General features: G+C 40.3%; 3 protein-coding genes and 1 long non-coding RNA gene across 15 annotated transcripts in view; 2 read left to right on the top strand and 2 right to left on the bottom strand.

Moving 5' to 3' along the window:
* Nucleotides 1-5748, top strand: part of USP3 (ubiquitin specific peptidase 3) — a 66390-nt gene extending 60642 nt beyond the window's left edge. For all 5 annotated transcript variants that reach the window (XM_015872291.2, XM_015872289.2, XM_015872290.2 and 2 more), the window contains exons 12-15: nucleotides 76-194; nucleotides 347-460; nucleotides 576-643; nucleotides 2144-5748. In XM_015872291.2, the coding sequence (XP_015727777.1) occupies nucleotides 76-194; nucleotides 347-460; nucleotides 576-643; nucleotides 2144-2309 (467 nt within the window). In that variant the 3' untranslated portion in view covers nucleotides 2310-5748. The remainder of the gene's footprint in view (nucleotides 1-75; nucleotides 195-346; nucleotides 461-575; nucleotides 644-2143) is intronic.
* Nucleotides 2572-7238, bottom strand: LOC116653903. Its single transcript, XR_004308523.1, has 2 exons — nucleotides 7152-7238; nucleotides 2572-6494 (listed from the first exon to the last, which is right to left on the bottom strand). It is a non-coding gene; the product is annotated as an uncharacterized LOC116653903 (long non-coding RNA).
* A 23-nt stretch (nucleotides 7239-7261) lies between these two features.
* FBXL22 (F-box and leucine rich repeat protein 22) lies at nucleotides 7262-10531 on the top strand. The gene is made up of 2 exons (XM_015872305.2): nucleotides 7262-7755; nucleotides 8802-10531. The coding sequence occupies exons 1-2, from the start codon at nucleotides 7328-7330 to the stop codon at nucleotides 9145-9147; spliced, it is 774 nt and encodes a 257-aa protein (XP_015727791.1). The 5' UTR covers nucleotides 7262-7327; the 3' UTR covers nucleotides 9148-10531.
* Nucleotides 10532-11251: 720 nt separating this feature from the next.
* The window catches only part of HERC1 (HECT and RLD domain containing E3 ubiquitin protein ligase family member 1), an 83695-nt gene continuing 74707 nt past the window's right edge, over nucleotides 11252-20239 (bottom strand). For all 8 annotated transcript variants that reach the window (XM_015872280.2, XM_015872282.2, XM_015872288.2 and 5 more), the window contains exons 68-78: nucleotides 19867-19969; nucleotides 19041-19210; nucleotides 17598-17736; nucleotides 17236-17405; nucleotides 16704-16873; nucleotides 16357-16522; nucleotides 15431-15507; nucleotides 14781-15033; nucleotides 14437-14589; nucleotides 13151-13456; nucleotides 11252-12256 (exon numbers count right to left, since the gene is read on the bottom strand). In XM_015872280.2, coding sequence (XP_015727766.1) covers nucleotides 12071-12256; nucleotides 13151-13456; nucleotides 14437-14589; nucleotides 14781-15033; nucleotides 15431-15507; nucleotides 16357-16522; nucleotides 16704-16873; nucleotides 17236-17405; nucleotides 17598-17736; nucleotides 19041-19210; nucleotides 19867-19969 — 1893 coding nt within the window. In that variant the 3' untranslated portion in view covers nucleotides 11252-12070. The remainder of the gene's footprint in view (nucleotides 12257-13150; nucleotides 13457-14436; nucleotides 14590-14780; nucleotides 15034-15430; nucleotides 15508-16356; nucleotides 16523-16703; nucleotides 16874-17235; nucleotides 17406-17597; nucleotides 17737-19040; nucleotides 19211-19866; nucleotides 19970-20239) is intronic.

Here is a 20239-nt window from a genome sequence, read left to right as displayed (position 1 = left end):
TGCTGCATTTTATGCTACAAAGATCTTTGCTGTAATCTTGATTCAGATCTATGTGTGTGTTGTTTCTGTTTCTAGATTGTCTTCGCAGTTTTACAGACCTGGAAGAACTTGATGAGACGGAGCTCTATATGTGTCATAAATGCAAAAAGAAACAGAAGTCCACCAAAAAATTCTGGATTCAGAAACTACCAAAGGTTTGTACAAACATGAAAAGTAATAGCAGGGCAGCGTGTCAGAGGAAATGGCTGCTCAGCTGTTCCTAGACCAACACCAGCCCTCCCAGACAGGCAGCAGTAAGTTCAGTCAGTTCCTCTAATGCATCTGTTTTATTTTATTAATCCCATAGGTGCTATGCTTACACTTGAAACGATTTCACTGGACAGCATATCTAAGAAACAAAGTCGATACATACGTTGAGTTTCCCTTACGAGGCCTAGACATGAAATGTTACCTGTTGGAGGTATGGAGTCTCCCACGGAAACCTCCCAGAGAAATCTATTCCATCATGTATGTCTTTGTTACAAATTACAGCAGGTATCACTGAAATCTGAAGAGTTTTGTCTTTTTAACTGCAGCCTGAAAACAGCGGCCCAGAAAGCTGTCTCTATGACCTTGCAGCTGTTGTTGTGCATCATGGTTCAGGGTGAGTACATGGAGTAAGCCTGCTTCAGGGCAGAGATTTCCCCACTGAATTACATGTTGACTTTTTTAAGGCTTTTCTTCTCCTGTTGAACATCTGTATATATTGCTGGTGGAAGCACACAGTAATTTACAAGCTTATGTGGAACTAAGTTGAAATAATGTCAGACAGATGCATTTATGATGTAGTTATTCCCGTGAGTTCCCCTTGGCAGTAATCACTAAAGTGAAAGAACGAAAGGCATTAAAACAAACACTGTGAATAAAGGGCCCTTCCAGAAGTTAGTGCTTCATTTTGACATTCTTACTACAAAGCAAAGCTATTTTTCTCTTCAGTTTGAAAGGCACACGTGCATTTATGCCAGAGTGCGTGTGTTCGGAACACGTGTGAGAGTGGCACAGTGAAAGCAATCGCTCTGTATTTGCCTTTTCTCCTACAGGAGCAAAATCTCAAAGTGAATGCTAATAGATGTGCCACAAAGCTGAGGAGTACTTGTATGAAGTAAAACTGCTCAGTGTGGGTTCCTTAGGTTTGATTTTTCTTGTTGGTTTTTTTTTTCCTGTTTCCCAACTGTGAACAGAAATGTTGAGATTAAGTGTACTAGTGGCAGAACAACCGTCCAGGGATGAAGCTGTAGTTCTAAGAGGTCACTCTTTAGCTGTGAAGGGATTTTTCTTAAGAAATTAAGTCATATTAATCAAATCCTTGATAGCCAAATTTAATTCAAGGATACTAAATGAAACATTGCCTACAGAAGCCTTCTTTGTGCTTGAAATAGAGGGCGGGCTACCTTAAAAGATGAATCTGGAAGGCTGCCTTCATAGTGCAGCAGTGCATCTGACGGGTGCTTTGGGGTCCAAGGAAAACTAGATGTGGAGGGAGAGCTGGCTGTGGTTAGAACGGAAACGAGATGGTTGGAACCATTAAGTGTGTGTTGCAGCAGTGTACACAAGTGAGAGCAGGCCTTGTCTTGAGTGGCAGGGGATGAAAATTGAGGGGATATATTCTGTTAGATTCAAGACATGGCTCCAAGCCTTGGGTCTGCTTAAACTGCTCTCGAGGGACTTCTTTCCACTAGTCTGGTATTTGTTTTGCTGTGGGTGCTCTTGATTAAATTTAGATGTTTCTCCAAACCTCAGTAGGCAAGGTAAGTAAAGACAAAGCACAGTACAGTTTCCATAGCTAATGCTTGACTTCACTGTAGGCAGTTGTGGAAGTTCTGTGTTGCAAGAAAGCCTTGCTTTTTCACAGAATGAGTGGCATGCTCGGAAGTTCATATATCAAAACCCAAATTTAACTCGTCATGAAACCATAATTCAGAGAACTTAGAGCTCCTCAAATGAAGTAAGGAAGAATCGTACCACCTGCTGTAGAGCGCTGTCAGTTCCTTTCTTCTTCTGGTTCCTGAAGTCTCTTAGTCCATGACTACCTAACAGCAAACGTGTCACAGGATGAGCTGATCTCTTTCTGATTGTCCTTTCTCTTTCCCCGCCTTGCCAACAGCGTTGGATCTGGACATTACACGGCGTATGCAGCTCACGAAGGTCGTTGGTTCCATTTCAACGACAGTACTGTAACTCTGACCGACGAGGAGACTGTGGTAAAGGCAAAGGCCTACATCCTCTTCTACGTGGAACGGCAAGCCAAATCTGGATCAGATAAACTTTAATACCTCCTTCTAATTCTCACTTATCGAGTCCACGGGACAAAACATTTCCATTTTTCCATAAATACTTGATCCAAGACTATTAATTTCATTGTGCACTTTTCAATTTCCTCTTGTGGGTTTTAGTTTCGTCATGTCAGTGGTAGCATTTGACTTACTGATCTTGGACACAAACTAACTTTTTTTTTTTTTTAGTTATACCAGAAAACCTCAGCAGATTTTGATTTGCTGCTTTAGTTGTGATAACTCAATTTTTATATATATATAGTTTCATGAAATACCTAGTTATTTGACTTTTTTTTTATATTAATGTTTCCAGTTCTCACTTTCTAAAGGCACATTTACATCAGAGAAGCTTTCTGTTCTCCTTACAAGCAAGACAAATGTGCTCATCACAAAGGGCAGTTATAACTGTGTTGCTCTCACAGCTGTTATGTAGATCCAGGAATTGCTTGCACCTCGTGCAAGAAAGTAAGCCGTGACCTCTGACCAATCATTCTTTGTCTGCAGAAGAGATGAGATGCGGCATCATTAAGTAGACCAGGTAATTGCTCTATAGCTGCTATATTGGTGTGTATTCAGGCTGCTGAATTTCATGAATTGTTGTAAATAAAAACAGTTGGTTAAATTGTATCCATACTGCAGATTAATTCAAGTATTCTTCACATACGCTTTTCCCTCCCCTAAAACTTTTCTAAAAATTACCTTAAAACAGAAACATCTAAATTGTCTTGATGTATTTTATTATTTTTTTTTTTCAAATCTGACTTGAATTGCTCAAAGTTGCCTCTTTGTTAGACCATAATCCTGAAGGCTGTTCACAAACACTTCTTCCTTGCTTTAAAGCTCAGAGACCTCCTGGCAGTGGGACTTCAGCTCTTTCCAGCTGGGAACTGGGAGCTCAGCCCCTAAGTGTGGGGTTCTGAGAACAGCCTTAGGTCTGAGTATCTTCTGTCTGCTTCAGTGCCTGTAGTTCACTTGAAATGGAAAGGAAGCGGATGGAATTTGAGATGCTTGGTATGAATTTTTATCAGTTCAGTTATAAACTAAAGGGAAAACAGCCTGGTGGGTAACCCAGAACTATTTGTTCTGGAGCACATTCTGGTAAGCTGTAGTAGTTACTCTGTAGTCCAGTGTGGGATCTTCATTTCCAGTCTGAAGATTGACACAGAATGGCATAATGCAATTTGTTAGACCCGACTGTGCAATGGAGGAAGACAGCTGTTGAAAGCTTTCAGCTCTGCTCTTCCGCTGCATAGTGGCAGTCAGATAATCTCTGCTAGTGAGATTTAGAAAAGCTGGTCAGAAAAAGCCAGGTTGTAAAATCCAGGAGTTCAGAAAACAAATGCTACATTTCAGTGCTTTCCTTGCTCCCCACCCTTCGTAGCCCCCAGCCAGTAACTGGATGCTCCTGCAATGTGAAAAGCCTGGTGGTAAGAATAGTGTTGTCCTTCACATGCAGCATGGTAGCAGTAGAATATACTAGCCTGGAAACACCTGAGAACTGAAGTTGAACACATGAGTGCTCTTTTCATTTAATCCTTCTAGAAAGACATAGAATGTAGCACAAATTTCCCTATGAATTGTACTGTATGGCTCAACCTCAGTGCAGGCGGGTAAGCTCCTGTTTCCTTGCTGTGTGCTACCTAGCAGTTGTACACTGACAGAACACAAAGTGAAATCACAGTCAGGTGAGTTCCATTCAAATGGCAGCCTTGTGTTTTTTCAGATCTTCAACCAGGAGAGACTGACTGACTTCACATAAAAGCTGCAGAAAATGATATTTTGCTGATTGTGTATGAATATGTGAGCTGAACATTAGTAAAAAGCTATCGTGATGATCTGATACATTAATGGGAGTCATATCTATAGATATATTGTCTCCTGGAGATGAACAGTAAATAGAACTCTTAACTGTTTAAATTGCAGATAGTTTACCTCCCATTTCTCAGTTCCACACAGGCAGAATTTGCTCTAATTGGAATAGATGGTGGCATTTGTCAGCCTTCACTGCTGTGTGGGATGTGAAATATTTTTTACAGCATTTAAAGCCCACAGGGCAGCCCTGCTGCTCCCAGCTGGGGCATCAAGTCAATTCCATCTGTGTCTGCATGCTGCTCGGCTTGCATTGCATTTTAGCATCTTAGTCTGGAGAATACAAACCTTAAACTGCCCAACCAGCTGTGGGCCAGAAGCAGCTCAGCTGGCAGGAGTCAGGTGTACACAGCATTATTGCAAACTATCGTGATGTAAATGTGCCTTTCTGTAACTGTAAGAGCTTCATCTGTAATCTTCAGCGCCATTCACTTACTTGTTTTAAGCAGCTTCTATTTCTCTTCATGTTGGGGGTCAGACCAATTTCTCACTGAAGCATTTACTTTCAGTAATGTTTTCTTTGTAACGTTAATTAAGGTCTTGGGCAAGGGTATCAAGCATGGTCTCCATGCCAGAGGCAGCCATGGGAACACAGTGCGAGCTCATCAGCCTTGTTCTTGCAGCACCTGGTGCACGGACTTAGCCATATGCTTTCCTGGAGCAAATACATTGTAAACCCTTTCCTAATTTAACTTTCTCCCACTGCAAAACCAGATGGACAGCACGAACAGTTTGTTGTGGCAACACAAGTATTTCTCTTCCTGGTGGAGAACTTTGCTTATCCACTGTATTCTATTCAGTGTGGTGTCAGAAGAAAAAAAAAAAAGTAAGCACTGAACCAGTAACCTTTACTGCACCTGGCCTAGTATTACGTTTTTAACCTTACTTGTATATCCTATATTTATCTACTGGCTTGTGGGAGGGGAGGGATATCTCATTTCGTTTAAGCCAAATGTTTCTACTTTACTGCTGATCATAGTACATACTAACAGGCGAGAGTTTGTCTTGCTTGTGACTGCTCTGCCAGCAGCTGCTCTCTGCAGTTCAGAGACTGCCATGTTTTTCACCCTAATTTGTCTGATGGAGAGTTATCCTTTTTTGTCAGTCACTGTTTAGCCATGTACGTGTACAACTGGAGACCTGACCAGTCAAACGGAAATGCAGAATGCCCAGCTCTCAGATCACTCCTGCTCTGCTGTGTTGAGCATTTAAGTTAGTGTGGCATGATGCAGACTGTGACAGCGCTGACAGAGCTCCTTCTCGTGGCGCAGGCAGAAGGGATTTATCCAGGTGTTAACAGCTGTGTGAGCCGTGTTTAAAACGTGGGGAGGGGGGCAATAAATGTGCTTCAGAAGCAGAGGCCATTTATGTGGATTTTGCTAAAGCAGTGGAAAGCGTGATGCCTGGTGTTCAGCAGCCTCCCCCTGTTTCATTGCTGGTGTGTCTGTGTCTTACTGATGAGGTAATCAGCACCTTGAAAACTGATTCCAATGTGCTTTAGGATATCCTCAAGTACTGTAGTGCCATAGTTGTAATTGTTTACCATTAAAATTGTGTGTAATTTTTAGTGAGGATCACTGACTGTGCTCATCTTGTGTGTTATTGGAGCATGTCCAGGATGAATGTGAATTATATCTTATCTTATTCACACAGTGTTTATGGAAAATGTGCCATTAAAGTGTCTCTTTTTCCTTAGGCAGTGAAACCTCTCTTGTCCTTCTGCAGGCTGTCAGAGTATCATTAGCATTCACCAATTTGAGCAGGGGTGGCAGAGTATTTTAACTTCAGAGAAGAACAGAATTGAGAACATTGCAGTGCTCTCAGTTTGTTCAATGCCTCTGTCAGAACCCGGTATTTAAACCCAAAGAGGACACAGCTGCACCAAGTTTTGTCATACAACAGCTGTTACAGTCAGTCAGATCATACTACGTGTCCTCTGTGTGCTGCGAGAGTCCCTCCCAGCAGTGGTGACTTATAAGTTTGCTTATGTTTTTCTCTTAAAATAATATTCCTATGCTTATTACGACTCTGGAGTAGCCTCAACTATTTTAACCTTTTCAAAAGCAAAGGTAAGTACTGAGAACAAAGTAGGGAGAGACCGTGAGTTTGAAAAGCTGGTATGAGAAAACACAGAACAATTCCCAGCATCATACCATGTAAGCTGCTATTTCCCAGTGACCGGCTTACCTGCTACGTGATATCACTGACTCTTGTCTTCTTCTGTGGCTTGATAAAGTCCTGATGCTACTGGCTATAGCCAGTATCTGAGTGTGGGAAGGAAGCAGGGCTACCCCTTTAAGTCCAAGGAAGATGCTCAATGACAAAGGATATGAAAGGAAATGAAAGAGGCCATCATTAAGCACAACTTAGTGTTTACAGAAGAAAATTACTAACGTTAAAGAACTGCACTGATCCCACTGGTTGTTTTCTTTGAGCCGCTGTGGGCAAGGAATGCACGTTACTCATCATGCAGAGATCAGAGGTAACCAAATTGCTGCTGACTGCACATAGATTTTACTCTTTTATCAGAGTTCAGTTTCAAGCTGCCATTTCAGACTGAAAAGCAGAAGCTGAACTTCGGTTCTATTTAACCCTGATGTCACTGGACAGAAAGAACATGGGTGTGAGCCATCAAGCACTTGTTTCGTTCACAGAAAGTCACTGGTTGTTACTGCTTTTAATTCTAACCCTGCATCTGCTGTTAGTGGAGTTCTTTGAATGAGCCTCTTAAATTCCAGTGTGGCCATCCTTGAACAGGAGGCTGAAGTGCAGCCTTAGAACAATTCATTAATGAAAAAGGACCAAATTACCCTATGCTGTAAAAACTAATGATGGAATGTGAGAGGCTGGCAGAGGTTCCTCTTACAGCAGTACTACCCTCTCTGCCCCTTCCCATTCATTAACACAGTATGAGCTCTTTGCTGAGGGTAACAGGCCTGCCTAAAAATAAATAAATACATAAGCAAGTACCTTATAAGGAAGCATTTTGTGAAAGTCAGCTCCTGCTGTTTCCTTCATCCCATTCCATTCCCTCGAAGGAACAGAACAACAGTTTCTAACACGTGTCTTTACGTCCTTATCCTGTCTCCATTCTTAACTTCTGCACCAGCTGTTGGCTAAAAATAAACACCATTCCACAACCATATATGAGCAACAGCTTTCTGGGGCTCCCAGCGCCTTCCAGCACTGCCATCATTCCAAAGCCAGGAGGCTGTCAGCTCCCTAGCGCCACAAGGGCTATGCATATAACCCAGCTGAATCGGGAATGCCTCTTGCATCTCTTTTCCTTTCTGGACAAAAACAGCAGGAAAAATTTAGCAAAAACATGTCACACATTGCTAGAAGTGTTTCAGGATCCCGTGCTTTGGTCTTTACTGAACTTTAACTCTCCAGTGGAACTGCAGAAGCATAACTATCTCCTGGGACCTGCTTTAAAATACTTGTCCATCTGCTGGTATTCAGAGAGAGTCAAGGTGTGTAACATTGAGGACTGGATGAAAAACAATCTCCAGAAAGACTTCTGTAGCAGACATGAGAACACGGTCACTGATTTTTTGCTAGAAGTTGCCAGCAGGTAGGTCTGTGTGTGCTGTGGGTGTGGAATTAATTCTGCATTACTGTACAAGTTCGTTAGCTGCTTTGAAACCACAACATTTAGAACGGATGACTCACCTCCGTACCACCTGCCTGCCCCAAACGGGGCACAGACAGCACTTGGATTGTGGGGTTTTACTGTTGATTTGATAGTGCCAATAGTGCATCTTCTTATTGTCTTTCCCTAAGATTTTTTTTTTTTTTCCTTTTATTAGAAGAAGGCTTAATTAATACTGGAAAGTGCAATACTGTTTAGTAAATAGCTGCTTAACTCAGCTGGAATATTTGGTCAATGTAGAGGATTGTCCGGGGGAGCCCCTAAGGGAAAAGCATGGTTTCACACTGCAAATGTATAAAAACAAGCACATTACTAAACAGTATTCCTTTAGTACTGGAATGTAACCATATCTGTCTGTCTATGGGTGTTAAAAGCTACAGTAGAAGTGCCACTATGGAAAAACAACTCTCAGACCACACTGTTTCTTCTAACAGAGCTGCTCTGTAGCACTGAAGCTAAGAAAAAAAGTGTTAACCTGCATCAAGAGGAGCAAGTTAGAACCAATCCCAGTGCGTTTCAGTAGCAGCAAGACCGGCAGTGGCCAGCACACCTTTGTGCACCCACTCAGTAAAGCCAAGGAGCTGCAGTGCACACACAGATCCCCATAAAATCACAAGTGCCTACACTCAGAATGCCCACAAAGCTTCACTTGTCCAATTCTGACCTGAACCCATGACCTCTATAGGGGTCTTCATCAGCTTATGCATGCTTCCACTTCCCCTTCTCTGTGCCAACTGAGATACAGGTGTTGACAGCAACAGGAAAAGCAAAGGAAGAAGATAAATAAGTGCTGTGGTAGGTAAAGCTGAGCTTTAAGGCCTATTTGTGTCCCTCCCTGCTTGTACTTTCTTACCCCCTCCTGAAGAAGTATTTTTCCAACATAGTATTTATTCTTCAAGACAATGGCTTCTCCAAGCTCTGTATATTATCTATTCTTCCCTCGTCTCACCTTGACAATTACGTTTCAGATGTCCAAACCTGCTATCTCTGACCCTCTCAGGATGCGGCCATGTAACAGATGATTGCCTCTCGCTTCTCCTCAAGAACTGCCCCAGCCTCAAGACACTCAAACTGGAAAATTGCGCGCGGATCACCGACCGGACGCTAGAAGCAGCGATCCTCTATGGGGGATCACTGCAAACACTGCACGTGGATTTCTGCCGGAACATAACGCAGAGTGGTCTGGAGAGAGTTAAGGAGAAACGGCCTTCAGTAACACTGAGAGCAGAGCGAAGTGCTAACATGATTCCAGACAGTAAGCCACAAAAAAAGCCAGTGTTGGAAAAACCGTCCAGAAAAATGGCTCAGCTTTAAGTTGTACGGATGGTTGATTTCCACTCACCCCTGCTGTAGCACTACTTCAGATACCCATGGGTAACGCACTCTGGTTTAAGTCCAAATAAATGTTTTCTCTCTAAGGGGTTCGCTGGAAAAAGGCAAGAATTCACACACCTTATAAAGAAAGAACACTTCAGCATTGGATTTTCCTTGAAAAATCATGTGTTTATATCACACAACGCAGAACTCAATTTCTCAAGTCTAAAAATGGGAGTTGGAGAAAAGCAACAACCAGAAGAACCTCCCGGTTTTCACTGTGAGAACACAGATCGTGTTGGCAGTAGGGTAAAAAAAGGAACTAATTAAGTCTGCTGCATGACTGACACTTGTGCCTTGCAGGGCAGGGGGCTGAGCCAACACTTGCACTGTCAGGTCCAAGAGGAGTCTTGTCTCAGGGACTGGGTGCTCGTCTTGTCTCTGTTGTAGTCTGCCTGCATGTTTAAAAGTGCTAGGCAGCTGTCTGATAGCCCAGAAAGGCTCAACATGTAATTATTAGGTATTTGGAGGGGGAAATAAAAGAAGAAGTGAATGGAAATAAGCAGGAAGGAGAGAAGAAATCATCCCAAGTAAAAAACAGGATCAGGAACAAATTAGGGCTTCAAGAAGCAACAGCCTTAGAAAATGTGTGTGAGTGCGTGGAAAATCCGACACTGTGTGTGAGTGTGTGAAAGTTCGACACTATGTGTGTGAGTGCGTGAAAATCCAACACACACACGTGAAGCATTTGCTTCAGAGTTAAGTATAAAGAAAGGGCAGGTGCTGCACACACACAGTGAAAAACAATCAGCTGCAAATAGAACTCATGTTCTACAAGAGAAAGAGGCCTTTAGCTTTTAAGTACTTTCCTACACATTACTTCTCCAGCACAGTATTTGTGACAAAGATTCTCCAAGTTGTTTTTCTCTATTTACACGTAGCATTTAATGCTTTTAGCACATCACGTTCTGTACTTCATTAATCTGTAAGAGGACTAAATGAGCACATTGTCACACACCTGCTCCTACCTCTGATAGGCATTTCTTACCACTGCTACAGTCAGACACGTCTCATCCAGTGCTAAAAAGAAGAGGGGATGTGATGATGCTTTGAAACAGCTCACAGCCTTCCCTGCAGCAGCCTACTGCAACAACTCTATCATTAGCAAGTTACAAGACTGAGCTGCCTGCGTTTTTTTATTGCATGTATGTGTGTATACCTCTATATAGGTATGGATGACTTAGGCTACAGCATACATGACTTATACTACAGAACGCAGATACGCGCTGGTAATATTTTCTCTCCTTTATCTACACAGATGTTCACGTATGTAAATTACTCTTAAACTGACATAATTTTCTCAGATTGTCTCCAATGGACAGAAGAGCTGAGTCAGTGCATTCTTTACCTTCAAATGCAGTTATGTCTAAGCAGCGCTGTGCAGTAAGAGTGAACACAATTCCAGTCTCACTTTGATGGCTGAGCAACAGAAAAAAAGCCAAACAGCAGATTGAAAGGAATGCGTGCACAGTGCCACGGCAGGGAAAACAGATGGATAAAATGAAAATAAGCACTTAGATCAAATCATGCTAAGATGGAATATGCAAAGGACAAGGGTAATTCAAAAAGGAATGCTAGCAAACTGGAAAAGGATAAAGGACATAAAGGAGGTCCAGTATACAGTAATACAGTGCTTTCTGTAGTGCATATGTACATAAATATATGTACACAACACCTAACATTTAAACCAAGTTGTGAATGTACCCCTCCATAACACAGTAATGAGATGCAGGAAACCTCAGTCCAATCTGAAACATGAAGCAGCAGGAAACTACACTTGCCTCACTTCAGTGCCCCTACCCTCCTTCTCCTGACTGTTGGTTGAAGGGCCCCTCTGGGTGTTTCATGCTACTTCCTGGTTCCTGCTAAGACAGTGAGTAAACGTTTCTTTGTAATAGCACATCCCTGCCATAACCAAATACAAACGTTATCGAATTCTGCTGATTATAAAACAATCACAGCCACAACAGATACCAAATACATGTGGTTTACTTTACCAAAGGCGGACACCCGGAACGTATATAAAATCCACAGCTCCAACCACTATCCTGCCACCTTCATTTATTGGCACTCTGTCTGTGAGTCACAGCAGCTGTATGTTATTATTGTCAACGAGTAACACTCTGGAAAAGTGTCCAAATGAGAGCCAAGATGGAATCACGTACAGCTGTAACTTGTATTGAAGTACAAGGTATAAATAGCAGTACACCTGAACACACATTAAGAACGCAGGGCACAGTCCTACCCATCAGACAGCAGAAGATCAACATTTCAGGGTGCCCCAAAAATCACGTCCTGACTAAACATGGTAATGTGATCATTTCCTGAGAGAAAACGAAGGGTGAAGACTGAGTAAACAATACGTGATTCACAAATGCATCCAAGCAACCAATTCTTGAATTTACTTTATTTTTCTCTTCATAAGGAACCCTGCACAGGCAATTCAAATTAGAACAAAATAAATATGTGAATATTCATGTAAAACTGCCCTTGCTAATGAACAATTATACACAATGTACAACCCTTCATGTTCACTGGGAGGGCTTACAAATGTACTATTCCCAACAAAAATGCACCCAAATGTCTCCATGCAAACTTATCAAAAGTGACCAAAAAAGGAGGAAAAAAATTATCGATCATACTTCTTTTTTTGTGTGTTTCTTTTTTTTCTTTTTACAATCACAAAAAAATAAAAACATCTAATTTTTTGTTACATTTAGAGTAACTAAAATGTGGCCACTGTTTATTAACAACTGCTTTTATGCTCCTAAAACATCTATGGTTACCATAAAATTATGTCAACAACAAATTGGACTTAGGGCACTATTTGCAGTAAAAGGAAGATGATTTTGTTCACAGAATGTTAATAATCTGTGTCTGAGCCCTCTGCATTGTCCACATTCCGGGAGAGCATATAATTGTCCATATCTATAGACCTGCAATTATTGATTGCATAGCGCAAACGCTCTGCCATGATTAGTTGACTGGAGTAAGGTGGGAGCCTCAGTTGAAAGAAACAAGTCTGTGAGGTAGGCAAGCTGTCGTAAGGCTGTGGAAATGGATAAAAGGTGGGACACTGGTAAGTTTGTGAATGTAGTAAAAAATGCAACATATCCATTTTTCATTGCTTCCATCTTCCCTGCCTCTATCGCCCAGCATTTCTCAGTTCACCTCAATATTTCTCTTAAGAAGCAGACTAACCTCCCTTGCTTACATCTCCCATTTCGTCCTGAATAGTGTGCCAAGCTACTGTCCTATCAGCCGCTCTGTGACCTAATTCAGCTAAGGAAGGAAATGCAACTATTGGGACTTTTGATCACAATATTTAGTGACCCACTGGATGATAACAAACAACATTCAAATTTATGCGTTGTACCATGAGGTGACGTGAAAGACACCCAACCAAAGATGACAGTCCAACCACTGTTACCTCTGCCCAAATACTTGAGTCTTACAGTTACAGAATGTGCTTTCACTGCCCAAAGCAGTGACACAATGCAAAACGTAGGCATCCTGTACAGGATGTACTTCAAGGATACATACTGTAAAACTCAGACTTCAGAGTTTGTTAACGGTCATATGACAAACTTACGGGAGTAAAAATTACCAAATGAATAAAGGAAACGGAACAGAAAATGACCGTGGACAAGTTACAACAGGTTTGGTTTCCTCGTGCAAGAGCTTCCCTTGACCTCCAATCATAGAATTACAGTGAATGCACCAATTGAATTCATATCCAATTCATGCAGTGTTCCGGCTCCTCCGCAATTAGAATCCTTGGTTTTAATACCTCAGGGAATATCCTACTCCAAGCTTTCACTGCAAATGTACAATTATGGAAACCTGGTTCCTATTGCCAAAGGGCAGATTAAGCTAGATAGGAATAATAAATACAGATAATAATAAATAGTAAAAAAAAAGAATAAAAAAAGCACCATCTTACCCTATCAACCTTCATTATTTGGAATCGCTGAGAGATATCAGCTGTGTTGGCTGGCAATCGAGATCTTCCCGACACAAACCTCATGAAAAGCACTCTCTCTTCATTGGAAAATTCTTCAAGGGTGTGCCAGAACCACTGCACCAGCTGATGCTGCTCATCAACTTCTCTGTATCGCACAACTTTCTTCAGAACTTCAACTGATATTTCTGGCATTCCACAGACCATTTGCTCCAACTGCTTAGCAGTCAGAAGAGACAACAAGGGAACGGGAACAATCCAAGACATTCCTTCTCTTACAGCAGCCACCTATTGCCCAAAACACAGAAGAAACACAGGAAATGAAATAGTGTTACCTCTGTCACTTATTGTACCATCCAAATGAATGCAGAGGCAACACATCTGCTGAGGAACAGGGTAAAAGGAGAAAACAGTTGCCAAATACATACACTTCCCTTATAAGGACTACCGTGTCCTCTCTCAAAACTCTGGAGAATATGAAAGGTACAAAACTATAATTATTTTTAATAGCAATTGCACATGACACAATATAAAAGAAGTTAAAGTGCAAGTTACTAGCACAAATAATATTGGCTAAACCAAAAAGTGGTGTAGATACCATACATCTGAGCCAAAACAAAGTGCTGTTTTTTCCTAGAAGACATGATTTGGTTAACCTGGTTGAGAAAGTTATCTTCCTAATGCAGGAAACAATATACTGCACGTATCTATACAACAAGTAAAACAAAAATAATTTTCATAACAAGTAATTAGCATATTTCATGCTTTTACAAGCTTCACTATGCAAGTGACAAAATACAAAGAATTAAGAAAATCGACAATTAATGCTTCTCAGAACAATTAATGCTGTATTTTTTGTTTCAGTGCTAAAGGAGTAGAGAAACAGTGTTAAAAAACAATGTTTGTTCATAGTATTTACTTCAGCTAGAATATGTTGCTATGACATCCAATGACACTGCACAGTAAGTACAGTTGTGAGGAGTTTCCCTAGACGGGATGACAGCTGCAATGGCACTAATCTAGTGAAAGACTAACTCTTATTTCCAGTGCACTTTCGTCAAACATGCATTTGCTAAGGAAAGTAGGACTGGCCTAAAACAAGCAACCAAAACAGAAAAGTTTGCAGGGGAAAAAGAATCCTTGTGGACCCATCCAAAGTGCAGAAAAACAAGCTTTTCTTGTCTCTGGAATACGAAATGGAAACTTATATAAATAAAAACTCCTGTTCACATTAACCATGGTGGAGAGGGTCACAATATGGTTCTTACCTGACGGTCCATTTCATGAAGTCTGTACTCAATTGCCCTCTCCACATATTCTTTCCTGTTTGAAAAGGTAAGTGGGATGCTGTTCCCTCCAGGGATTATGGGAACCATTTTGCCATCAGCACTTTGGCCAACAAACGAATCTAAAGGAATCATCTGTTATTGAAAACAGAAAATCTTTGTTCAGCTTAAGCCACTCAAGTGATCTATGTGTAATATTTTACTATCAGTTATTCGGAGTTATATTCAGATCACAATTCCAAATGCGTATTAAGTCCTTGTTATCCCAATAAAACAACAGTAGTGTTAAAGTCAATCTGCTAAAAGCAATCACGTTCATAACTTACCTCATGGAAATTTTCTTCAGTAATCCCACTGTCTTCAATGTGAAGAATGCTGTTGAGGGTCTGCACATAGAGCAGATCTACCTCCTCCAAATCCTCCAAGATGAGTGGGATACAACAAAGTTGCTTCCAGACCATTGGAGCCAAATGAAGATCTAATGGCTTTTTTGTACGAATAGCTACACCCATGAGAATGCCCAAAAATTTAAACTGCATCAGATGTTCATCTAAACATGCTGAAGGGTTAAAGAGAAACCTGAAAGACATTGAAGGCTACAGTGTAATTTCTATGTTGCTTCATTAGAAGAAAAAGACCAAGTATTTCTAAGCACTGCACAGTAACTGCCAACACAATTATCAGCCAGGGGCATCCAAGTAAGAAGATTAACAGCTGAAATAATGGACACCAAGATGGGCAGAATTAATCCCTACAGCACATCACGACACTCCTGATGCTATGCTTAATTCTGCAATCCAAAAAGGCTGTGTTACAATCACACCATCTCCTTCACGTTCAAGTAACATCTCAACTTGGAGGACAACATATACTAGGGACAATCATGAAGTCTTATCAGTTGGCTAAAAAACAACAACAACAGAGTTAATTTACACCTAGTAACATCTGCAGGAAAAAGAAATAACAGATAACTTACCTGTCCCTGTTGTAGCCTACTTCAGCTGTGGCATTTGGGGAAGGAATAAGCAGGTCTACTACTCCAGTTTCAAGTTCCTTAAAAAACAAACAGAAGAAAAAAAACGTTCTTAGACTTGGGAACAACAAACACATTAGAGAAGTATTCTGACATTATATAATGCATTACAAGAAAGAATATTGCACTACAGTGATAACTACTTAAAAATTCCTGTGTAATATTTAAGGTAAAGAAACAAAAGCCTTTACATCAGTCTACAGTGGTTGTCTTACTGTGACTCCTCTGTGATACATTGCTGGATTTATGGAAACAATCAGAAGTCCTGAACTCCACACCCTTTTGGTACCATTTATTTTTTGCAAGGACTACAAATGAAGCAAGTATTCTGTTCTGAACTTTTAGTAGCCCTCTCTCATATTTAATGTAAACTGCTTAGGAACGAAACAATTTATGAATCTGAAAACACAACAGCAAGCTGTCAACAGTAGAAATATCTGGGCTCAAGATAAGGCAAAAGTTCTACTAGTGAACTCCCTTCTAACACTGAACCTGAGAAGCGACATTTATTTCCACATATGTGAAAACATACGTGATCCTATGAAACACCTGTCAGAGGACAGAAAATATTGTCTGGGAACAAGGGGTCCCTGCAAAATGCTCCTGTAACACATAGGGGCTATCGCAGAACTTCAAGGGGATCTACTGTAATGCTAAGTTGTACTGTGGCTTTTTTCCATCTCCTTGCTACAATCTAAAAGTTTGTTTCCTCAGAAGCATTCCCAAGTAGACAGTTCTAGTGCTGTAGCTCAGGACGGAAGAACAACAAGAATTTGCTATGCTGCATAAATGAAAAGTGAGAAATACAAACAAAATCAGACAAAAAGAAAAACTCTACCAGGCATTTCTAACCGCTAGAATGCTCCTACCTGACACATTTCTGTAATAGTGTCATCAAACACTCCCCCTGCATCATCAGCTCCTTCTCCAACCAGTTTCACTTTCCAGGCACGAGAAGGCAGGCGAAGGTCTGATGCATTCAGCTTTACCACTTGCCTTGCAATCTGTACAAAAATGGGTTTGCATTTCCGACCCCTTTTGAAAAAAAGAAGACACAACCATATGGTGTAACTCGTAAAAGTGTACAGGTTAATGAAGTCATTTGCTCATAATGAAGATGTACAGAGAGAATTTGATATGCCAGAGGTTATGGAAAATGTACAAAGATCAGTATTAGTTTGGTATCAAATACACTGCCCGTGAAAACAATACTGACCTGGTTGATATTCTTTTTACAGTAATCTGAGGACCATAGTTTTTTCCCTGAACCATGGTCTTTCCTATAGAGCGTACCATAGGGAGCGTGTACACTCGTGGTGCTAGCAAGGGTCTTAGCTGTCCTTGAACTATCCCCCATGTTCCAGCATTGTAATGAGATGTACTGTTCTGCAATAAAGCAGTATGAAAATAAACATATTAATAAAGGTCATTAATTTGCTTATTTACAGAATAAAACCTTCATAATTAATCACTAGCACCTCAATATTTCACAAAGAAGGTAGGTGCTTTTTTACGCTTTGAGGACAGCAACTTTTTGAAAGCTACTGGCATTTAATATTAACATAACTGAAAATACACAATGGTACTTTTTGTCAAAGCCCGGCTTAATCCAAATCTTTATATTTTATTTATTTATTAGAAAAAACAAGAAACCTTACAGACTCTACTACTGAGGCCTGGTGAGAAACTTGCTAGTGATGCGGTACAACACAACGGGGCTAAAATGTGTTTTTCAAATGGAGTTTTACCTGATTATTGGGACTGAGGTTAAGTAATCTCCATGAAGAGTACATGAGGTCAGAGAAATGGTACAGCAGTCTGAGCCTTGCTCTTACTGTATGAATGCTCACTTCTTTCAGTGCCCCGTACTGTGGTGGAATGGCATCAGGCAAGCCAAGCTGTAAAGGCACTGATACACCTACCACACAAGACAGAAAACAGCATTTCATAAAGGACAGCAAAACTGAGAGACTAACGGTAGTTTGAAAACCTGGATGGATATAAACTAAAACAAATTTGTGCCAAACATTCCAAAGTTCCTGTTACACTCATCCCTCATGAAACACAAAGACTAATTCAAATGACCATACAAACCATCCCAGCTATTTACCTGGAGCTCTGGGTGGAACCGGGGGTGCTGTCCAGGCAGCACTGTGGCAACGTCCTGCTGAAATTTGCCGAATATTCTTTCCTTGCAGGACTGTTATTAGGGTTGGTTCTCTGACATGGTTAGTATGGCCAAGTCCAAGCTGACAAATTATAACAGTTGTAAGACACAAGTAAGAATCAACAACTGTGATAATGCTTCTAGAAAACTCTCAAGCAAAGATTCAGAACAAATGGTAAAAATTCTTACACTATATACTGGCTTTAAAACATTTGCCTTGTAGATCTTTAATTCTACTTGCATTTACATTTTATTTTTGATAGAATATTACATCCATGTTTAATGGGATTTGCAAATCTAGGTGGCAAAGAGGCCTGAGAACAGCTAGAGATTTTTTCCACAATCTTTTGTACGCTGAGAAATTAACCTGTACTGCCAAGTCATCCATTGCACAATCCTTCTCATACAGAGTCAGCACAGCTCATACCTCTCCTCTGCAATTTAAATATCAGTTTTGCTCTGGCAGGTACATTCCTGAAAGCGTTTGAAAAAACAATCGGCATGAAGAGAAATTTTACCGAAACTCTTCCAATCTTTTTCCCCAATAGTTTTGAATTTTGTATTGTAAAAATGATAACTTCATATTTCAGGAGCATTCAAAATCATTTCTACAACATATGAAGCACATTTTTTACACTGCAATGGAAAGTACACCAAAGCTGCTTTCAGAATCAAGTTCCTGTATTTTTTTCTTTTTTGCAATGTTTCTCTCCTAAGAACACAATGAAAGTATGACTGTAAAACAGACATACATTCCTTTTAGAAATTATTCTTAATCACTCGCCCAAATGCCATTCTCAAACACTCATCCCTGAAATGCCACAGCACTGACTTTGCCCAGCATTCCTGAAACACCAAGAGTCAAAACATCAAGAGGCTCAGTCTTACACTTGCAGCATACAGAACTCAAAATCTGAAATCCTTACAAAAAACTGGAGTTATACACTTGGTGTGGGAAGAGAATGGATGCTTAAGGGCAGTGATAATATCAGCATCCCAAAGCAAAGGGACTATTTAATATTTACTATTTTCTTCTGACTCATAAAAGTCACTTCATATAAAATTAATCTTTTCTTCATGAAAAGAACCTGATTGCCACCCATCATATTTTTTTTTTAGTATTTAAAAACAACGATGGTAGGTCATTAATCAGTTTCTTTCAAAAAACATTTTGAGAAAGGTGCATTTAGACAGAATGTTCTCAGTGTTTCCCAAACTGCTGCCATGCACAGGAAACGAAAAAGAAACTTAGGGAGAAAACCTAAAATAGCTGAGGGGAAGGAAAAGAACAAAAATCAAAGCTTGATTTTCCACTAGAAGACATATATTCCAACCACACCTACACAGTATTAATAAGGTTAGAAATAAACAGGAAACAGTACATACCTGCCCTTCAGAGTTGCTACCCCAAGCATATACATCGCCTGTGGATGATAAAGCCAGTGTATGCTCTGCTCCCACGGCTATGTCTTCAATGAAGACTCCTGACAGTACTGGGACTTGTTGGGGTCTGTTGTGATTTCGAGCTCGGCCTTCCGGCAAACCAATAAGGCGATCTGAAATTGCAAGGAAACGTCTGCATACATAAAGACCATCAAAAGTTCATTTTACTTGAAGGCAGAAGTTGAGGAGGGACAAAGAGTAACTTGGAATACTCTTAGAACTGGGATGTCAGTGTAATTTGTTACGGAGAAATCCAGTGTACATTTCCTACAAAGCACTACCTGTGCTTATTGATTCTGCTCAAGTCACTTGCACTTTGGCAGTGAAACAAGCTCAAAATCTATTAAAACAAGACATCATGTGATTTCATAATACATCCTAATTAATTGACCTGAAAAGAGAAAACATGTTTAACTCGGTGGTGCTGGTAATTTGCCTGTCCAGATTCTTAACAACTTGGGCAGATATAGACTCTGTTAGGTAAAGTAAGCATTCAAGGAACCCAACAGTTTTAGACATATAAAATTAAACAAAATTTTACAGAAAAACCTGTCAAAAACTAAATTAAACTCTCTTCAAAAACTAAATTGTGAGGTTATTGTGAGATCAAACTACATGGAGGTCTAAAAATATAGATCTGTGTCTACATTAACACTGCATTGCTGAAATTCCAAGATTACTGTTTTAAATGCATGCTAATGTTCTTCATTTTCATTTTCAGTATATAAAAACATCTGGGTACAAAGGTTCAAATGTCAGATCATCCTACCTTGTCCAAAAGTATATACATGGCCATCTTTTGTCAGTGCAACAGAAAACTGTGTTCCACAGGCAACTTTTTTTATGCCAATTCCACAGAGAATATCCACTTTCTAAGGGAGTAAATGAGAAGACAAAGAGGTATGGCATTACAAAGACATAAAAAGAAAATAAACATGAATTTAATCTGTAACTTCTGTTTCCAAAGAGAATTTTTATAATTCCCTCATTGTAATACCTATTTTGTAGCATTACCCTAATTAAGGCCTGTAAATGAATAAAAAAACCTAAGCCGCTGTTTTCTTATTCTATGCACAATGATTCAAAATACCTTTTATTTACTAGGGATTGGTGAGAGGTGGCATGAGAGGAAACAGACAAAT

Source organism: Coturnix japonica, chromosome 10 (assembly GCF_001577835.2).
Source record: "Coturnix japonica isolate 7356 chromosome 10, Coturnix japonica 2.1, whole genome shotgun sequence".
NCBI lineage: Eukaryota > Metazoa > Chordata > Aves > Galliformes > Phasianidae > Coturnix > Coturnix japonica.
Note: the sequence above shows the minus strand (reverse complement) of the source record. Positions and strands in the feature narration are given on the sequence as shown.

Coding starts and splice junctions, on each gene's coding strand:
- FBXL22 (XM_015872305.2), top strand. CDS start 7,328: ATGAGCAACAGCTTTCTGGGGCTCCCAGCGCCTTCCAGCACTGCCATC. Junction 7,756..8,801: donor TTGCTAGAAGTTGCCAGCAG/GTAGGTCTGTGT, acceptor ATTACGTTTCAG/ATGTCCAAACCTGCTATCTC.